Source organism: Cynoglossus semilaevis, chromosome Z (assembly GCF_000523025.1).
Source record: "Cynoglossus semilaevis isolate Cse_v1.0 chromosome Z, Cse_v1.0, whole genome shotgun sequence".
NCBI classification, from domain to species: Eukaryota; Metazoa; Chordata; class Actinopteri; order Pleuronectiformes; family Cynoglossidae; genus Cynoglossus; species Cynoglossus semilaevis.
Window position 1 is genome coordinate 16,318,348 of NC_024328.1, and position 21,051 is coordinate 16,339,398.

Genomic DNA, 21,051 nt, shown 5'->3' on the forward strand with positions numbered 1-21,051 from the left:
ATATATAGTGAATTTATAAATGACGCCTCAGCCATCTTGGAAATGTCAGGAAAGTACCCCATATACACACTAGCTCTTAAATTAATTACTGTATGTTCTGTATATTGTTTTGTATGCTGTTGCAATAGCATTCAATAGCCAAAACATGTCTGTTACCATAACATACTTCATATAAGAAACCATTCATAACAAACAAATATAGAAATGTGTCACAGACTCCATATGAGATTCTTATTCTCAATGCATAAAAAAATAGATCACTACGGGTTTTCAGAGTTCAATATAAGGTGCATATTCTTTGTCCACTTCAAACTAATGTCTTCATTATACCACTCAATACAAGCATGACTACTTTCTTTTGTGTACTTCCCGATTTGGAGTGCTAGTACTGCTATTGATCTTTAGGTACTGCTATTGATCGTTTTCAATAAATATGCAAATAACTGGAAGGCAGTGTTGTATCGGCGGCACAGCTCTGTGTGTAACAGGGTGATATACAGTACAGTGTGTAGTGTGAGCTCCACCCAAAGATCAAGTACAATTCTTCCAACGAGTTTTATTTTTTCTCATTAACCAAAGGCTACTTCAATAAAAAATATATATATTTCTGTACTCAAACAAAAAGATCTTCAAAGTCACACTGTCATCCCATAGGACAATATGTTAATAAAACAAAGGATAAAATAAGTAAAAATAATAGATTTTGAAAATGTGGCTAAATAAAATAAGCAGCTGAAACAGAAAGTGAGCGGAGCTTTTACAACAGTAATCTGGAAACCTTTTCAGTAAACAAATTAGGAAAGCTGTGGGTCCCATTCATGATGGAATTAGAATGAAAAAATGGGTACCATTACCAACCGATACTGGATTTTGACTTAAGAGAAAAAAAAAAAAAATTTTATAGAAGGACACCACAGTGTGTTGTTTAACATCACCAACATATGTCTCATTTATCATAATAATGACTCAAATCAGTATGAGGATGTTTCTCGAGGAACCACTGTGTGTTCGGCTCCCAATCAACAACAACAGCCGGAAAGTGTCCACCGTGACTGAAGCATTTAGTGATCTGCCCAATGTGACGAGCCAAATGTGATGCAGAGCAAGCAGCCGCACGGCTATGAAGAACGGCTCTGTTGGCTGCTGCAGCCATAATTAATTAACTACATGATATTAAACTGAAGGCAGAACGTAGAGACAGGATTATTTAGTTATTTATTTATTTTTTATTCCATCTGTCCATCTTCTCGACTTTGACGATTTTAATGCAATAAACTGATAACATAAATTCTTAACCCACAAGGGAAAGGAAACAGGTTCAAGTGTTCATTGCTGAAGATCAGGAGCTACAACGTAAGGGCTGTTTGACACCTTGTGCTTCAGGATACAAAATACCAGGCAGAAGTGGAAACACAGTTGTGTTTGGAAGCAGAATTTCCTGTATTTATAATGGTATTGACTTACTTTCGTCCAACTGGACTCGTCAGACAAAGAACATACTTTTTTATCTCTTTTTTTGGTGGCAAAAGAAAGCATTACGTTTTAATTCTAGAGAAAAAGGAGAATTTATATCACATGTGAAAATGTAAAATTCAAGGCTTGCAGTCCAAATGTGGCACACCAAATCATTTTATGTGGCCACAGCTCAAAATACATATGGTTTAAAATAAATGTTTACGTTAAAGAGTCAAATAATTATACGAATAATTTACTATTCAATTTCTAGTTAAGCGTATATTTACATTAGCATTAGACATTAAATAAATATAACCCAGTTTGGGCTACAACATATACTGCGTTTTAAATATGGATCCCATTCATGATGGAATTTGACACCCACGGTTTATATGTATGCTTTGAGTGTGATATTTATCTGTGATGAATATTATTAGCAATGTTAAGAGACACGGTTGAACTATTTGCTGTCTGCCATGTTTGTGACAGATTTCTGCAACAGGACAATGATTGTGGCTAACATAATGTCGGTGATTAGCGCTGGTGATCACAGCATGAAGGTTTGCACGTTGCCTTGAGCAGTGTGGTGTTGGCATCTCTGCTGTGGGGGAACAGCTTTTCTCCATTTACTTTCATGCGCTCTGTATTTGTAACATAATACAGACATAATTGGATAGAGGATTCGATTTTTTAAAGCAGAGGTGTCAAACTCATTTTAGTTCAGGAGTCACGTACAACCTAATTAGATGCCAAGTGGGCCGGACCAGTACAATCATTTTCATGAAAAAAGTACATTACATTAATCTTCATATTTAATTAAATATAATTTTACAAATTTTTGTAAAAAATTTTATTTTCAAAATTCATCAAGTGGGCTGGATTGAAACCCCAAGTGGCCCGGTTCTGGCCCGCGGCCCGTATGTTTGACACCCCTGATTTAAGGTGTCTAAATGAACCAAAGGTGTGAATGTTAATGTTTTAATTCTACAGGATGAGATGGTTCTTGTGGCTGGCAAAGGTCCAGAATTTCTAATGTTGTCTCTTATACATGTAGGGCTAGTTGTAGTTTTCCCCTTGACTCCTAACAGCTGCAGCTGTAATAACTGTTTCTCTGGTAATTTTACGAGTATATAAATCAGCAAGTGCTACTTCCGGGTAGGTGATACTATTAAGAACCATAGTTAAATTGTTTTACTAATGAGCACAACACCATCCAGCCACCATTATTTTATTTAGAAGCTGATGTCAGAGGAGCTCCTGTCCTTTAGGGAAACCCACAATGCATAACCAAAAAAAAGGAATAATAAAGGGTACAAAGCAGAGGACACGGTTATAAGTTAACTGTCAGGATGACAGCCATGTTGCTAATGCTGAACAAAATTGGACTAGCGGGCCAGAATGGGTCCTGAAATTTGATGGGGGGCCAGGTCAAGAGCAGATAAATGGAGCTTTTGTATGAAATAAAACAAATGACACAATGTCATGTCAGGCTGAAATGCTAAAATCCTAATCATAAAAGCCTTTTCTATGGCATCTATGGAGAAATGCAGGAATTACAGGGAAAAGCCAGAAGCATAATGATAATGAAAAATAATAACATAATTTAGACAAGTATGGGAGGCTGGATTGAAAAGCCAAACGAGCCGCATCAGGCCCCCAGGCCGTAGTTTGCCTATGCCCGACAAACTATGGCCATATTTTATTTAACTATCAGTATGTGCATAAGAAGACAGTAAATGGTAGATATGTGTACATCAATCATTTGAGTATTTCCTCATAATTCAGTACCCAGTAAAACAAGATTTAATAATATTCTGACTTCCCCTGCTTCACATCCTCATGGGACCAGGAACAACAGCCCTACTGCTGGGGGAATAAAATAATTCTTGGGGAAAACGCTGAAAGATTAATGATGTTTGTTTTTTTTTTTTTAAATGCCCAGAGACTGCAGTTAAGACAAACACTGCACTAATTCATGGCTTCACTCTCTTGCCACTGTTGCTGCTCTCTAGGGAAATGGAGATTTAGGATACAAGTGGACGAATCTGCCAATTTATTTGCAAATGAAGTGAGGAGTGTGTAAGCAAACATCTGCACTTTAGATGTGACAACAATGGCTGAATGGTTAACTGTGCCAATATTTCTGTAGCCAGTTTAGAATCACAATGTTAATCTTTAGCTCAATCGTTGCAGCAAAGGCAATGATCCAAAGTTTTAATGAGGACAAGAGAAAGACAATCAGTGCTGGAAGTTGATGAGGTTGGGTTACAGGAGAGAGTTACTGTACAACACTGAGCACTGAGGGAATTTAAATACACAGACAACCTGTTGAAACATTGACAGATATACAAAGTATAATTAAACCCTAAAAGTCATTTTTTGACTTTTTTGAAAATATTTTTTCATATGTTTGCCAGTTGTGGCAGAAGGCTGTATTCACTTTGTCTCTCTGTCATTTTTATGTGTGTTTATCTTATCACACATCATAAATCACAACTGACCTGTGAGAGTTTTTTTCTACAGTTGCTAATTCTTCTATGGTTACATAGAAGTACATATTTGTTAGTTACTTTTTAAGGATGGAGTTACAGTCTCAAAGGGCACTGAAGCCAATCCCAACTGTGAATGGGCGTGGGCGGGGTCCACCCCCACCTGTTTGCCAGTCCATTTAGAGACAAACATTTATTTATTTATTTTGCCATAATTAAAAAATAAAGCTTCTTCTTAATTGGATTCAGAGCAAGGTGTTTTTGTACATTCTGACTTTGTGGTAACACTACCAATGTGTCTATTTTTTGTTTTATTAATATTATTGTTTACTTTTCTTACCATTTCCACCTCAGGTGTTGGTGATTTCTCATGAATAAAAGATAATGGAGACACATTTGTTTGGTCACCTTAATTAATAAATACAGACAAATATATCCTTGTGAAAAAGTATGAAGCAGCCACAAAGTGAAGGAAAAAAGATGCATAGATAATCATTAATATTGTGATAATCGTAATTAAATCAAATCAAATCGTGAGGTCCCTTGGATGACACACATTTTACATTTCTGTAAAAATATGACTTTGTATATTCGGGCATTGTTATTCACAGCTCCCTTTTGTAGACACTATCAATCCAAGAGGAAAATATGTTAATGCTACAAGAGGTTAATGCCGCACGACACATAATCATGATGATATTGAATGCAATATGTCGTTGTGACTCCCAGTGATGGTGGGAAGTCACCTTTCATAACAGGCCTGATGCTGACCTGTCCTTAAACAGGACAATGGAAATAAACCAGGCCCATAATGTCTACATTCTGCTTGTCCTCCTTATTGTTTAACATTTGTTTTTAATATAATATTATATTATATACCTTATTTTGATTCCTCCACAACCACTAAGAAAATTATTATTATATTTCAAAATTTTAAATACAGTAATAAGTCAGTAATAGGTATTTAAAAATTGAATATTCATTAGTGACAGGCACCAGATATGTTATGGGTCCTTGGTTCTTCTTTAATTAAACAGCATTGTCAGTTTTGCTATTTTAAATATGAGTAACAGGAAACTATGTGAAAAATCACAAGTGCATAAAAACAGTGTGAACTTTACTGTCCTCAAATATAAGCATACTTACAAAACAATAAAAATAAATCACTGACTATGATTTAGAACTAACTCTAGGGTATTTATTGACCTTTTAGTTGCCTCACCCTTTTCCTCACCCATTTCTTCTGAAGGTTTCTTCTCTCCTTCCTCTTCCCTCTTGCCTACTGTACAGCTATCTTATTACACTGCCTCCTTCCAGTAGGACGCACAAATCTAAAGAAGGATTATTTCTCTTTAGTCATCATTGTTGGAGCGTCAAAGAAGCACTGGCGAGTCGTACAAAAATAGAAAGTGGGTACTATTTATATCTGGCTTCACAGATGAGCCCAACATAATATGTCTGATGTCATGAACACTGGTTTCCATGAAAAAAGCTACCAAGACATTGGTTCGAAACTCAAAACAGTCAGTAGACAGAGCCGTGCAGCTGCAGTGGTCAAGTCAAAACAATCGACTGAAAACCTCCAAGTCCACTTCCTTAACCACTAAGTCACCACTGCCCGAGTTAGCTACACTAGGCAGAAAGGACAGGGGCAGGTGTTTATTTGTGAGTGAGCATTTGCTGTCACTGTACTTTGCTACTTTTTGTGCTATGTGCATGATGTTGTTGCAGATAAGGTTTCACTGTAACATAATTATAAACTGGGGGGGCAGCAATGAGTCAACTGGCAGTGCCGTACAGTAAGCTGCTAGTTCGAGACCTCAGTGCTCTGAATATACTATGTTTAGTTCCATTACAACTACACACTTTCTCACTTCTGCAGGTCTGAGTAAATGTCAGTGCAAAACTAAACTAGTGATCAGCTGCATTTTTAAACACAGTAGTGGTGATGAAGAGAATTGACACAGAACGAGCAGTCACAAAGTTTTAAAAGCTTTTATGAATGTATGTTAAGATGTTCACATGTTGGACATAAAGTTCCTACTTAATGTGGTTATTTAATGTCATCCCAGTCTCCACACACACACACACACACACACATATTTATATAAAGTTTCACATTTAACATACTCATGGTGAAGCACATCGCTGGCAGCACACTGATGTTGGTTTCATGAGGAACAGTGATCTCCCTTAATTATACATGATGTGTCACAGAGAAGGAGAAGAGGGTGGAGAGAAGGAGGGCAGGAGCTGGTAGGATACCGACGAAAGATGCAAAAATAGAATGTAAGGTTTCCAGGGGAGTTAATGTGAAATTGAATCAGACAATAGACCGGGATGAAGGAAAGAGCAGTAGAGCAAGGGATGGGAAAATGAGGACTCAGAGGAGAGACTGGAGAGGTAAGAAGGAGACAGATGGGAAGAGGAGAAAAGCGAGTGATGATGATAAGGGAAGAGGCGCTAAAAGCAGCAGAGGTCAATGTGTATTGATTTTGACTTGTCTGTCCTGCAGCAGAGTTGACTTAACATTACCACTACACATGAGAGCAACAGAATGGACAGACACACAGCTTAGGGATTGAATCACACACACACACACAGAGAGAGCGCTACAGTTGTCCCTTTGACTATGTCTTGTCATCAAACAGATGATAGCAAAACACACCAACATGATGAATGATGCTATTCTGAAAACTATTTTGGTTTATTTTACCTTCTAAAAAAGCAAAACTCTATCACGTTGACTTATAACACACAGGACTGTATGTATTTTGGAGTATTTCATTCACATCCATCACCAATTAAACAGTTATGTTTTTCAATAATGTGGCATCGAGATTTACTGACTTGTGCTTGGATCAGGGAGTGACTTCATCCAGATGTATAACTGCAAACATGGCCAACACTAAAGACAAATAGACAAATACGTTTGTAGGTTTGCATAGGACAGTACTTGCATTCGACTGTTGACTCTGCAAGTATACCATACATGTCATTTCCCCCTGGTGTTGACCATAGATACTTGTAGCAGTTATTCTTGTGGGAAAAGTTTTGACTGAGTTATCATTCTTTTTCAACTGCTGAGTCATTTCCAGCTTCATACTGTATTAACCGTTGAAAAGTCCTTTGGGTCTGTGTCTGTGTGTGTGCATGAGTATGCGTGTGTGTGCATGTTCCTGTACTGCCAACTTTTCCTCATATTCCTTAATACTCATATTCTGGGACATGATGAAAATCATTGCAAGGACAAACGGTGTGTACAAAAATGTGAAGGACCGCACAAGGGTTAAAAGGAACAAACTTCCACACTGCCAAACTTTCAAACTGATACCTATAGAGCAGGGGTGACAAACATACGGCCCTGGGGCCAAAACCAGCACCTTAGCATGTTTAATCCAGTCCGCTTGATGAATTTTGAGAAAAATACATAAACACTTCATGTTCAGGATGTTTTTTGGAAAAATATATTACATTAAAAACGAATAAATAATAATAAATATCCTTGTACTTGTTTGCTTGAAAACAAGAGGAAAAAACATGGACTTATTGTTATTTATAGTTAATTATGTTATGATTGTACAGGTCCCGCCCACTTGGCATCTAATTAGGTTGTATGCAATTCCATAAACCAGAATGAGTTTGACACTCCTGCTATAGACAATTAAGAGCGTTTAATTATCCTACATTATATGTTTAAGGACTGTGGGAAATGGTTGTAGTATCATGAGAAATCCCACATACACAACTCCATACAATAGGATCGTCTGTTACAGCCAAGGTTTGAATGGCACTACCCACCTAGAGTTCAGATTTATATTAGTGATAAATATTTTACCAGCTCACTCACTCTGAAACCAAAGCATTTGAACACTGGATTATTACTCAGAGCAGAGAAGGGAGGGGCCAATTTCATACTTAACTTATTAAGAGTAAGTGATTTTTGCTTATTGTAATAAGAGTATAGAAACTTACTCCAGTTTTACTTTTTTTAAACTTTGCTACACAGTCTCTTTTTTTTTAATCACATCACACTTTCTCACTTCCATCTGTGTCCCCTGTAATAGTCCTGTTTAAATGTACACCTGCATCAATGACACAGTGTCCACCCTCACAGAAGGGCATTCCCTCTAAAAATCTGCTCTAAAAATATTTGCAGCTTTCTCACTCAACCTAGATATTTCAACGGCATTAAGCAATCAGGAAAATCCATTCGGAGCTCAGAGGACATGGCTAATGGACCCATGTTTTATGCAAAGCAGAAAAAGTGACATTTTAGATTACGGTTCTTTGGAATAAGGTCAGATACATACTGTAGCTTCGAACACGAGACACTGTTAAGACACTTGCTTACGATTACTATTGAATATTTTGACGCAAAGTTTTGATGATTTTACTGCAGAACCATCGTTGGCATTATTTTAACCTTAAGTCTGCATAACAGAAATGACAAAAATAACAATAAATAGATAAATAAATAAAAAGCAAGGCAGTGACAGTGAAGAGAGTGACAATTACACAGATTCACACCCTCACAGTTGGAGATGTGAGGCTCTGTTCAGCGGTGAAACCAGAGCTGCTGTTGTGGAGCCACAGAAGTGTAGTAGCGGAGCACAGGATGTCATGAAATATGTAGGAGGACCAAGGCCAGCATGGAAACACAAGGCCATTAAAGAAAGCTCTGGAAAACACAGTCAGTTAGAAATATAACTGTCCACTTCCTTATCAGGCATGGATGCACAGACAAACACAGCTAAAAGCACAATCGCATGCAGACACACAGCCTGCTATTCAGGAGTATTCCATTAATGCATTCCATATAACGTGTTAAAATGTTTCCACACTGAGTTAAACACACTTTTTGTGCTCTAACACACACACCTGCAGGTAAACTCTAAAACACAAAGAAACACAAGGCCCTTCCTCTTTTTCCACTTTACACTTTGCACTTAATGGTGCTCTGTAAATGATTAATTAGGAACACATAGAAGATGAGTGTCATGGTGAGTGTGACACGTGGCGAGCTGTGGTCAGTTTTTCATGTCACCAATGAGATCTCTCACAACGATCTGAACTGTGTTCAACATGTGCCGACAAGCTGGAGTACTTTGAAAGATTTAGTACATTTAAACTAACGTCTTTGGCTTCATTAGTAAAGTTAATGCAAGCAAAGCCTTGGGTCCTTTGATAGGACTGTTTGGTTTTTACATATCTTACAAATTCTAGCTCCTGTCTGGCATTTTTTTAAATCTAGGAATGCATGGTAAATGATAGAAAAGTAGTAAATACTAGCTGAAATTGATTGTTTAAATGATCGATTGACAAAATAACTATCTATAATGCATAGGACCAGTGTAACAATCTAGATTAATTTAGTTAAATGATATTTATTATCAGAGGTGAGGACTCAAGTCGCATGACTTGGACTCGAGTCAGACTCGAGTCATCATTTTGATGACTTTAGACTCGACTTGACAAAATGTAAAGAGACTTGCAACTCGACTTGGACTATAACATCAATGACTCGTGACTTCACTCGGACTTGAGCCCTTTGACTCGACAAGACTTGATACTTTCTCCAAAACCCAAAGATTAAAAAAAAAGTTATTAAGGAGCGCTCTGTATCTCTCTTAGTGTACGTGTGTACGTCTGTGTGTGTATGTGCTGTCGGCACAACATCCAATCAAATTAGACCCACGTTTTGGCACGATAGCATCGAGCCAATCAAATTGCGGGACAACCAATGACAAAGAGCTGTCAAACAACGTGTGGGAGAGAGAAAATGATACCAAAGATCGTGTGGTTCGGCTTTAAAAACTGTGAGGCGATCAACAAAAAACGGATTGCAGTGATCTGTGTTAATAGATCATTATTTTGTTTAAAATGACTCGAAAGGACTCGAAACAGAAATGGCAGGACTTGGGACTTGACTTGACACTTTTCAGTCTTGACTTAGACTCGACTCGGAATTTGCCTGTCTTGACTTGAGACTTGATTTGGACTTGAATGCAAAGACTTGAGACTTACTTGTGACTTGCAAAGCAATGACTTGGTCCCACCTCTGGATTATTATTACAAGAAAAATGGATGAAGCAGCTATTGAAATGTTGTCATTAATAAGTAATTACACTGCCTTATTTAGCTACCTTTATGGAGAAAACATTTGTTTCTTATTTAGAAGAAACCTTCCTGCTCTGTCATCAGCTCTACCCTTCCTAACACTCAACCAAGACAAACTTCAACCTAACTTCTCTCCACATCTTTCAACTCAAATGCAGTAACCATATGTTCCTCTTCTCTCTGCACTGTAGACTGCATTCTTTAGGTTATTTATGGAGCAAGGTATGTAAATGACCAGAAAGAAGAATAGTTACCCTGACATTGTTGTCTAATGGTATTAGTCGTATATCTTTTTACGAGGATTTTTCGTAGCTTTATAAATAACTCCAATAATCACCTTAATCTATTACAACCAAGTAATTTTCACACAAAGCACGGAGTCTGAGGTGAATGAGGTTCGTGTGGCAGGTTCATTACCTGGATGCTGCAGGAGATCTCGGAGTCGTCCAGTAACCGAATCGTGCACAGGGTCTCCTCGTCCATGGACTGGATGCTGGCTCTGCGGAACCGAAGCATTTTCATCCTTCTCCGTCTAGTTTCAGCCCCTCATGTCAGCGGATCCACGGGCAGACCAGCCGCTCATGTATACACACAAGCTAACTCACACATGTATTTACTGCCTTACAGTGAATACAGGTCCAGTGAACCCCTGTGACGCCCCTGGAAATGAAGAGATGAGAGATAAATGGTTGACGGCGAGGATGGATGGATAAAACAACAAGCAAAAACGGAGAGGATACATCCGTCTGCTGGCTGATCACTGATGGAGCTACAGGAGCAGAGAGGAGGGGCTCTCTCTCTCTCTCTCTCTCTCTCTCTCTCTCTTCTCTTCTCTTCTCTCCCTCTCTCTCTCTTTCTGTCCAACCTCCTTACCACCTGTTGTCGTTACAGCGGGTACACAAATGTTTACAGAAAGAACAGCTGTAGTTTTTAAAATAATCAAATCTTTTGTGTTTCATTACAGCAATGTTTACATATAAACAGAGATAATTCTACATACAAAGATAAGTCATTTAATTTTCCGGCGTCTACAGGATAATTGTGTTTATTAATTGCACGTTCCGTTTTTAAAACACAACACAATGGGTTTAAATGAAAAATGTCGCGTTTGCGTTCCGCTTCCCATACAATATAACCAAAAACACAACACTTATTGCAATTTACGAAAAAATCTTTCGTAAAAAAGCTGAAAGTAAGCAGAGTCCCTTTAACTGACGCAATGCGATGTCATTGGCGTGCGTCGCTTCAGTAAATAATCCGTGGTCGTAGTCCGGAGGGAAGTGGTATGTGATTTCAAACCATAATGTATTCGGTGTTTTGTTTTAAAGCAGCAGAAGAAAACCTGTGTTTAATGCCACATATTGTATGTATATTATTTATACCAAAATACTCGCTGACTGTAGCAGTAGTAGAAAAACGTTAAAATTGCAGACACAGAGACACAGTGGAGTGTAATAAAGGAGAAAGAAAGAGTCGTGAACGACGTGATAAGGTTATTGTAGCTTGCTGACCTGTTAAAATGCTGGCGTGACTGGACAGGACCTAAGTGCCTTTCAGACTCATCACTGATGTCAGTTATTGATCCCACACAGCGTATATGTAAGTTAATTTGTATTAGATATTTGTATTATAAAATACAACTAAAAACAGTACAAGTAAACTAAAAAAATGCAGTCATAGGATAATCATTGGAGCTCTGTTGCTGACCAAACAACATCGTCATTGATTTACAACCAATTCAGCCAAAAATATTCTGATCTTGTTTTTATTTTATTTAATATTACATAATAATAAAAAAAAAACAATGTCTGCATTTACAGTTCATTTTGTGACCAGTACTGGAGGAGAGTGTGTCCTTATGTAACTGATGTTCTTCTCACAAGATGATCTTCATCATTATGGGAGTCTCCGGCTGTGGGAAGTATGCACACTGTCTGTCTGTGAACAAAAACAAAACATAAACAACATCTTTAAAAGTTCAGTGTTAAGATGACATAAAGGTAAATACATTTAGACCATAAAGATGTACTCATTTCCACATGCCCTGTGTGTAGATGGCTTTAAAGGGTGCTATTGGTTTCTCTATGCTTCTGCTGCAACCTCCACATTATGATTTTATTAAGAAAAGTAACTGCTGCTTCTACAAAAACTAAATTTATAATCCATAACATTTTGGCATCACCACTCGACACTTTTTAATGTAGCTGATGCAGTATCAGCTACAGTATCAGTATGATGCAGTTTTACTTTCTCTCAGAAGCAGCCTGGGTGCCGTCCTTTCAGAAAAGGTAACTGTTACTGTCTACAAGGAGGAATTTAGTTAAAAAAATGTTTCAGGTCCTGGTTTGATGCTAAGCTTCTCTTGTTTGTCCTTGTATCTACAGCTGGGTTGGCCACTTCATGAAGGAGATATTTTCCATTCACAGGCTAACATTGAGAAGATGTCACGTGGTGAACAGCTCACAGATGAGGTCAGTGGGATCGTTTTCTTTTTGCAGTGGATTTATTAATTAGACCAAAATATACAAGTTATTCTTGAAAATGTCTTTCATAGCAATCAAACTGATGAGAAAGTAAGGACTAAGTCAAATATTACCTAATTTTATAGTTATTACTGACCATAGGGGTTTAACAGTAGTAGTACTAGTACCAGTACAAACAAAATGCAAGGAACTTTTAGTGGTGGACAAATCTACTCTGTGCGCTTCCAAAGAAAATTACATATGTCACAAAGTGTAACAGTCTTTTTGAGTGGCAGGGACTTGAACCCAAGTCTTCTGCATCATTGTCAGAGGTGTCAACCTCTGGTCTATTCTGCCACGTAAAATGGGTTCTGAGGAACCTTTACTGGTTAGTGAAACTCCTCCATGTCCCATAAAAAAACGAATGTCTTACAAAGTAGGCAGGGATTTGAACTCTGGTCTCTTACACCATAATCAGAGGTGCTGTTCCCTTGGCTATACTGCCATGGAGAACAAACTGCGAGGAACTTTTACTGGTCGATGAATCTACCTTGTGATCTTCCAAAGAAAATCACAAATGTTACAAAGTGTAACAGTCTTTTTGGGTGGCAGGGATTTTAACCCAAATCTCCTATGCCATAATCAGAGGTGTTATCCTCTGGGCTGTTCTGCCATGGATAATCAGTTGTGAGAAACTTTTAATAGCTGGTGAAACTCTTCCATGGCTTTCACAAGAAAATAGTGTATCTTACAAAATGTCACAATTATACTTCTTCAGAAGTATAATCATCAGTGCTGTTCTTCCATGGCTTCTGGATTACTTGGGACTTTTGGTGTGCCAAAGTATCACAAATATAATTGCTTTTTGTTAACTTATTCTTAATTCTTTTTGACAAATGCTGTATAAATCAATGGATGTTGTTGTTGTTCTCTTCAGGACAGAATGCCTTGGCTGCTTCAGCTGCATGAAGTCATTCAGAGGTTGGTGTAACTACCATTTTGACACATGTACACACACCCTTAGATGGACAATTTCTGGTAGTCTTTGAGAAAGACATAAATGACGAAGATGAAGCGCTAAAGATACGAAAAGTGAAAGTATTTCCCCACTTTTAGACGTCTGCATCAACGTCAAAGACCGAAGTCATAGTTATATTCTTCTGTCTCTTCACCCTCACATCCGTCCCGTCCTCTACTTCTCCTCTCTGTCCTGGAGCATCCCTGCTGTTTAATCCCTGCCTTCTTTAGCACTGTTATATCTGTGCCTGTGTGTCTTCACATCCCAGAGAAAGAAGCTCAGGCTCCAGTGCTTTTGTGACATGCTCTGCCCTGAAGAGTCTCTACAGACAGATCCTGCTGCATGGCTCCAGAGCTCTCCACCAGCATTTCCTGCCTCCTGTCCCCACTGATGTCTTTTTTATCTTCCTTCACGGTGACTACAGTCTGATCCAGCAGAGGATGGTGTCCCGGAGGGGTCATTACATGAAAGCAGACCTTCTGCATTCCCAGTTTAATGTCTTAGAGTCTCCACTGGATGAAGAGAATGTGCTCTCACATGATATCACTAGGGACATTAATGATATAGCCACGGACGTCCATAGGCACATCATGAGCCTCGGGCTTATCACTGAAGGTAACACCAGTTTTTCCACTGCAGCAGACTGAATGAGAAATTTGCAGAAATGGAACATGACTGTTTTTAGGGGATTTGTTAGTGTATTCAACACTGGCTCAGAATATGATTAATCAACATCTGGAGGATGGAGGACAGTGGTAATACCAAAGTAATCATGATGCCACCTATTGATTGTGGCTGTCAGCTGACATTTTCTCCAGTTTGTTTATTTCGAAGTATTAGCTAAGTGCATGAGAATTTATCAAAATAATAATGTGAAGCAAATCAGCAGGTGTTGAAGAGGAACTTATTTCTGATTTTTCTGATTCTTTGAATTATTTTCAGGATATTTGTGATTTGGTATTATGGAGGAAACTGCAAGTGATTTTTTTTTCTAATTCAAACCTGTAGCACTGCCAGTTGAGACATACCTTTTTAACATAAAGACAAATAAATGGACTAAAGTGGGGGTTTTTCAAAGCATACTACAAGGGTTTGTTTTCCACAGCCTTAATAATTCATATGTATTCAACTTATTATTATATGTATAGTGTTGAGTGTTGATGTGCATTGATTCATTACTTTTTATGAGTGTGCACATAACAGCATTTAACATTCATGATCAGCCCTCTCTATCTTATAATCTTTGGCCTTATTTCATTTTGATTAACATTAATGTTATTTTGTTGCTTAAAGATTCCATCATTAAGTGATGGAAAAACCTGCTCCAGGATATTAAACTAACAAACTCACACTCTCTCCTTTGTATTGACCCTCTCTCCCTCTCTCTCTCTCTCTCTCTCTTTCTCTCTCTGACACACACACATTATCTCACTAAGCGCCATGCAGGTGTTTTTGCAGCTGTGATCTTTAAACCACTACCTGAGTATTTTAGGATGTTCTAATCTAGAAGAACCCCTTGGCTGCACTCATATCACATCACATATGCAGGCTACCTGTCACACACACATACACACTGCAACACTCACACTTCTGGAGATTAAGGAGTTCTTAATCTACTAGAGAGAAACAAAACGAAAATCACAAATTCAATTACAATCACTCAAACTCTATTTTATAACAGTCAGCTATAAATATTGTGTTAAGGACTATTTTAAATATATTTTCCCATTTTGTTTTATTAATTATCAAATTGATAAAATGTTAATTCTATTCAATTAAATGCCAATCACGTTTGTCAGGACAGTTCGACTCAGGAAAACTTGAAACTGCAACAGATGGAATTAAACTTTAATATAGATCCTATGGAAGTATAGAGTGCCCTACTGTGGCCATAGTGGAAAACAGTAGAAGAGTAATAACAGAGATGGAATGCCTATTTAAGTTCCGTTAGTCTTGTTAATGGTATTTTCTAGTAACTGGTATCTTTTACCCATGTTTACCCACAAGAAATAATGTTGAGTTAATTAAATTTGTTTAATAAAGTAGTGAAGTAATTATATTTTAAGAAAATTGTGAAGCAGTATGGTTAGATTTTAAAGCATTATATTGATAACGATTGTAAACTCATCACTGCATCAACTCTAAATAGAACAGTGTATAATTTACACAATATAGCAGAAAATAAAAATGTTCTTGATTTTAGGTTATCAGCTATGTGAACACATAATGTGACAATGAATAAGGGGTTTCAAAGAGAAGAAATAAAAGTATTTAAAGGAATTTAATAAAATAATTATACAAACCATATAGCGCTCAAATAAAATAGTCAGCGTTTGAATCAATAAGAGACACAATAAGTGTCTCAGAAACAGAAAGAAAAAATATATAGTTTTTGTGAAGCCAGATTTGACAAAATACACACTTCTTTCATACATTTTTTTTTTTGTTTTACAAGACAGAGAGATCAGACACATATCGTAATCTCTGTGCATTGATGTAAAATTCCCCGCCTGAAGGCCACTTCCGGCCAATAAACACCTCACATTTGGCTGATGACTACATATTAAAATGCTTTAATTTAGTTTAGAATATATTCAACAAAAAATACTTTTTGTATATCTTGTGTACAGAATATTAAACAATGGTGTGCCAGTTAGAAATACCGGGTAACAGCAGGTTATCAAAGTGGGAGGTGGAGATTAGTACTTTTTGTTTCTGTCCTATAGATACTCATCTTCAGTGTCTTTAATATTAATGTACGGTAAGTAAATTCTACCTTTAGTGCACGGTTTCACCTGAGGATATGTCACTGTACACAGTGGTGATGTAAATGTGGCTTGCATGACTCTTTGACATGATAATATTTTGTAAATTCTTCTGAGTTTAAATGTGTATATAGTGTGTGTTTTAGTTACTGCACAGTTGTGTCATACTGTTAAGCTTCCTTCCAAACGTGATCACATTTGCTCATCTCTCTCTGAAGCATTGAAGGCAGAGGTGATCTGTTCTTCTTGGAACTCGGTCTCTTGCTGATGAGTCTGTGAGGAGAGAAAACACAGAAGAGCGAATTACAACAGATTTTGTACGACAACACAAATAAACAAGTCAGTGAGTCTGCTGCTCCCCTGTGTCTCAAGTCTGTTTGGCTTTTCAAACCCATTTGAAAAGCCAAACAAACAACCCCATTCACAGATAAATCAGTGTGAATATATACATTTTTCTTCTTTTGGACTCCATCCACATTGGTAGAATCTATAGGTAAGAAAGACATTTACAGCCCCTAATAATTCTGAAAAACCCTAGATGGCCACATAACAATGTTTAATTAGCATTTTTATCTTTGGTTTACAAAGTACAAACATGCAGTGAAACGATTATTTTAATGAGTTTTCGGCTTGATGGCGTTACCAATATTAGTCATATACAGAGGCAGATTGCAGTACCCCATTATCTGCTGTAGTCAGTGCCATCAGCATCTGATGCACAAACTGCTGCTGCTGCTCTGTTACTGTGGCAACATGAGGACCATTTCCTGATTGGTTGGTCAGGACTGAATTAGAGGTGAGGTCAGATGCAGTACTGGTGCTATTGTTACCAAATTCAGCCCTGCAAAAAAAAAGAAATTCAGACAGTTTTCCAAACATCATAATGTATATAAAATAATTAGGTGCAAAAGTTAAGAATAGTGGGAGGGGTTTACACAGGTAGGAGAGCAGGAGCTTCTGCAGCAAGCGTCTGCAGTCCCTGCTGAATCTGGAGCAGGGCCTCCATGGCTTTAGGGTTCATCATGGCTAACAAAAGAGCTGGACTCTGCATCTACACAAGAGTCACAATCATAAACATGTGGTATTTTAGACCTGCTCATACGGTAGGGATAACAAATAAGAAAACGTTGGAAAATATAGAGACCTGTTGCAGAAAGACAGGAAGCTGCTGCCTCATCTGTTGCTGAAGCTGAGGTCTGTCCGAGAACAAGGGGTGACTCAGCAACATCTGAAAAACTCAGCAAAATTTATTCACAGTTGAAAACATTACAAAGTAATACAAAAGATCATATCTCAACAGCAGTATGTGCGAATTTCTTACTAATATAACTTGTACAGACAATCTAAGTAAATAAATTCCTGTTAAATCACAGCATGACATTCATTCATCTTCTACGCTCAAGGCTTTATCTTTTACATGTTTTGAAGTGGCGCTGGAGACAATCTCAGCAGTCATAAGGAGAAGGCAGGACACAGTCTGGACAGTTCACCAGTCCATCGCAAGGCCACATATACAGTAGAGACAAACAGCCATTGATTGCTGTGATCAATATAGAGTGAACTGTTGGCCTAATGTGTGATTAGACTGCAGCAGGAAACAAGAAGGAGAAAGGCAGTAAGGCAGGAGAACTAACTACAATCCATCACCTGTGCAGCCAGGTCAGGGTTCTGACTGAGGCATTTCAAAAGACTGCTGACGTATGGTCCAGAGAGAAGACTTCCCATGAGACCTGGACTGGCCATGATCTCCTCCAACAGAGACTGAATTCCTAAGGAAGGAGAGCAAAAAAGTAAAATAAGTCTGAAAATATTAGGATGGATATTTTCTTTTGTGTCAAATTAAAGTGGACGTGTATTTTCTTGCCTGCAGTGATGGAGCTCTGAGAGTCTGGCTCAGCAGTGAGTTCTCTAAGAGGGTCTAACAGGGTGCTTTGACCAGAGGAAGGTGATTTCTGGTCGGTTTCTGCCTTCAGGGGTAATCCTGTCTGGATTTTAAAGAAGACTGTGAAGTTTGATGTGATCATTTGATCTAAAAGTAGGGAAGTCCAATATTAACTTTGCTAATATTGGATATGCCAATATTGTCCAAACACTTAATTTCTGATCCTGATATCAACAAATATAGGCCTGGTAATATTAATTTACGTAACAAACCACTGTATGAGTATGAGATTAAATAAATGAGCTGCAATGCTGCCATCTAGTGCTTTTCACTTTAATATATAGCAGTTTATCCACAAAACTATTTTCAAGGCACACATCAATTGGTGAAACTCATTATCAGAGGAAAAACCGATAATGATTCTTACAGATATTACATAATATGCTAATATCAGACCAATAATATCAGTCGGTCAATATTATTGGACAATTGACGAAACCAAGACAGGTTTTCATTATTGAAGGAAAAACCAATAACGATTCTTACAGACATTACATAATATGCTAATATCGGGCGATAATATTGGTCGACCGATATTATCAGACATCCTTGTCTAAAAGGAATGATCCAGACCTGCAGCAGTGTAAGATGATCCTGTTTTTTAGTTTTGGTCTCGTGACGACCATAGGAGTCACTAGTGAAGGTTTCTGGTGACTTGTCCTTCTGTGGGTGCAAAATGTCCCCATGAGACATCACTTCTTCTATCATGTCAGGGTTCCTGAGGAGCTCCTGCACCTGGAGACCACATGTAGCCATTTTTGTCCCACTACTTGATTTCTGTTCTATATTCTCCCCAGTTATAGTATTTTACATTTCTTAATGACTGTGCACCCACCTGTGTGATGATGTCTGTGTTATTGAGCGTGTCTCCGATCTCTGGGTTTGTCTCGAGGAGCTGCTGAATTTGGGGATTTGACAGAATAAGTTGTTTGGTTATTTGTGGGCTCGACATGGAAAGTGTGCTCTGCACTAGAGGGCTGCCCACAAGACGACGCATCATTTCTGGGTCACCCAACAGCTGCTGCTCCATCTGGTGCTGGATGGCTGGGAAGAAGCCTGGCCCACTGTTAGGCATGCAGAGATCATCCAGACCTTCAACTGTGGCACAAGGATCAGGTCACAGCAACAGCAGATAAGAAGATCAAACTGGAAGGTCAGGTGAAAATCAACAGGAAATTAATCCAAACCTTACCTAAACAGAGGGGTGAGGTGGGTGAGGGAAGGAGGTTTACAAAGTCAATCACATCGGGGAGCCCTGACTGGACAGTCTCTGAGTTTACGTCTCCAGATGAAACAGCAGACAAACACTGGGGGCTAAAAAGAATGATAGGAATGCGGAAACTTCTGGTTCATTTTTCTGTGCCTTCTATTGATATCTTTAGGGATGAGTTTCATTTTTATTAAAATTACTTCAGATTAAGTTTTACTCATACTAAGATAATACTAAAATACTAAAAATTATTTATTTTCACCAACTACTCAACAACTTAAAGTCCTTGATGCAGACAGTAGTATTTTTCTGGTATCAAACGTAACAATATAAAACAAAATAATCAAAAGCAGTTTATTTTTATTTTTTCTGTCATAAGTGTAATGTTTTATAAATTATTTACACACAAAATCTACATACCTTATCTTGTAATTCAAAGTCTTTCTTTTATTTAGTGCTGCTAACACCAACATACTTTTTAACTAGAGCTCTTCTGAGCAAATCAGTTTTTCCAGCTTTTTTTTTTTTTTTTTCTTTCATCACTACAACACATTTTAAACAGAAGTTTATTATTGTTGTTGTTGTTATTAAAGGGAAATATATAAATCAGTGTGGGCGGGATGCACCCTGGTCGATTCCCAGTTCATAACAGAGACTCATGAAGACCATTCACACCCATGTTCATACATATGGTCAATGTGAAAGGTCCAACTTGGGGAAATCATGTAAACCCTGAACAGAAAGACCCTCAGTTACTGCGACGTGTTTATATCTGTATGGGAATTATGGGAAATATACAGTATATGAAACTATAGGATTCATACCACACTATGAGGAAATATACCTCTGGATCATGCAGAGTCTGACAGAGTCACCCTGTCCTGTCAGGTCACCCAGGACTTCAGACTCTCCGAGGACTCGACCAGAGTGGATCACCACCAGCTGCTCAGCAGGGGTCTCTAAACGACCTGACAGGACCTCTTTAAGCTGCGCCCAAGGAAAGACATCAGTCATAGGCAGAATTATAGTGATGAGATAGTCGAAATCTAATGATGGAGCTACAGCATTATGACAATGATGATAAACAAAATCAAAACCGTTTTAGACAGTACCCAGGGAAGACCCGTGTCCTCACTGACCTCCGTGACGCTGCAGTTATATCGCACCGTGAAGGCGTTTCTCCCCGTGAGACTTGTCACAGAAACATGGATCATTTCAGCCTTCTGGCTTCCACCTACTCCATCTTCATCAGTGGATGACATCTGTTTTTGTAGTTCAGCAGAGACGGACGGTGGAGAAAAGCAGACCCGGAGCGGAGCGTTTTGAACCAGAGCTAAGGAGAACGAACGTCCGATGACTCGGCAGAAAGTTGTCTGAACGATGTGAGCCACTTTAAGAAAGGAGGGGCAACCTACGTACACGCGTTTTCACATACAGTTTTCTGTTTAAATATAACGGTATTTTGCTTAATCACTATCTGTATATTTAAATAATAAAAATAATAAAATAATACACATAATACGCTGAATCTGCTGCCATTATTCAAAACTGGGATGACCTCAACTATATTTGTTTTTTTCTTTAATTAAA

The 21,051-nt window shown here is 38.1% G+C and overlaps 3 protein-coding genes across 11 annotated transcripts in view; 1 reads left to right on the forward strand and 2 right to left on the reverse strand.

Annotated features, from left to right (window-relative positions):
- frmd3 (FERM domain containing 3) overlaps positions 1–11,126 on the reverse strand; it is a 62,726-nt gene extending 51,600 nt beyond the window's left edge. For both annotated transcript variants that reach the window (XM_017042789.2, XM_008336670.3), the window contains exon 1: positions 10,482–11,126. In XM_017042789.2, the coding sequence (XP_016898278.1) occupies positions 10,482–10,586 (105 nt within the window). In that variant the 5' untranslated portion in view covers positions 10,587–11,126. The remainder of the gene's footprint in view (positions 1–10,481) is intronic.
- A 153-nt stretch (positions 11,127–11,279) lies between these two features.
- LOC103398152 (IDNK gluconokinase) lies at positions 11,280–14,626 on the forward strand. Of its 5 annotated transcripts, none has more exons than XM_008336672.3 (6): positions 11,280–11,347; positions 11,885–11,985; positions 12,322–12,352; positions 12,449–12,535; positions 13,464–13,507; positions 13,813–14,626. In XM_008336672.3, exons 2-6 carry the CDS (start codon positions 11,948–11,950, stop codon positions 14,189–14,191), a joined length of 579 nt encoding a protein of 192 aa, XP_008334894.1. In that variant the 5' UTR covers positions 11,280–11,347; positions 11,885–11,947; the 3' UTR covers positions 14,192–14,626. The 5 variants fall into 5 exon arrangements, with proteins under 5 accessions (XP_008334894.1, XP_024908778.1, XP_024908777.1 ...); XM_025053009.1 differs by having other exon boundaries at positions 11,335–11,347; positions 12,325–12,352; XM_017030626.2 differs by lacking the exon at positions 11,280–11,347 and adding an exon at positions 11,629–11,663 and having other exon boundaries at positions 12,325–12,352.
- On the reverse strand, positions 11,873–20,990 carry LOC103398173 (ubiquilin-2). 4 transcript variants are annotated; one of them, XM_025053005.1, is made up of 13 exons: positions 20,601–20,990; positions 20,306–20,448; positions 19,444–19,565; positions 19,087–19,349; positions 18,825–18,986; positions 18,174–18,294; positions 17,957–18,078; positions 17,727–17,786; positions 17,454–17,537; positions 17,245–17,360; positions 16,988–17,150; positions 16,478–16,582; positions 11,873–12,002 (listed from the first exon to the last, which is right to left on the reverse strand). In XM_025053005.1, exons 1-12 carry the CDS (start codon positions 20,721–20,723, stop codon positions 16,502–16,504), a joined length of 1,560 nt encoding a protein of 519 aa, XP_024908773.1. In that variant the 5' UTR covers positions 20,724–20,990; the 3' UTR covers positions 11,873–12,002; positions 16,478–16,501. The 4 variants fall into 4 exon arrangements, with proteins under 4 accessions (XP_024908773.1, XP_016886113.1, XP_024908776.1 ...); XM_017030624.2 differs by lacking the exon at positions 11,873–12,002 and having other exon boundaries at positions 16,448–16,582; XM_025053008.1 differs by lacking the exons at positions 11,873–12,002; positions 18,825–18,986 and having other exon boundaries at positions 16,448–16,582.
- Between the last annotated feature and the right edge of the window lie 61 nt (positions 20,991–21,051).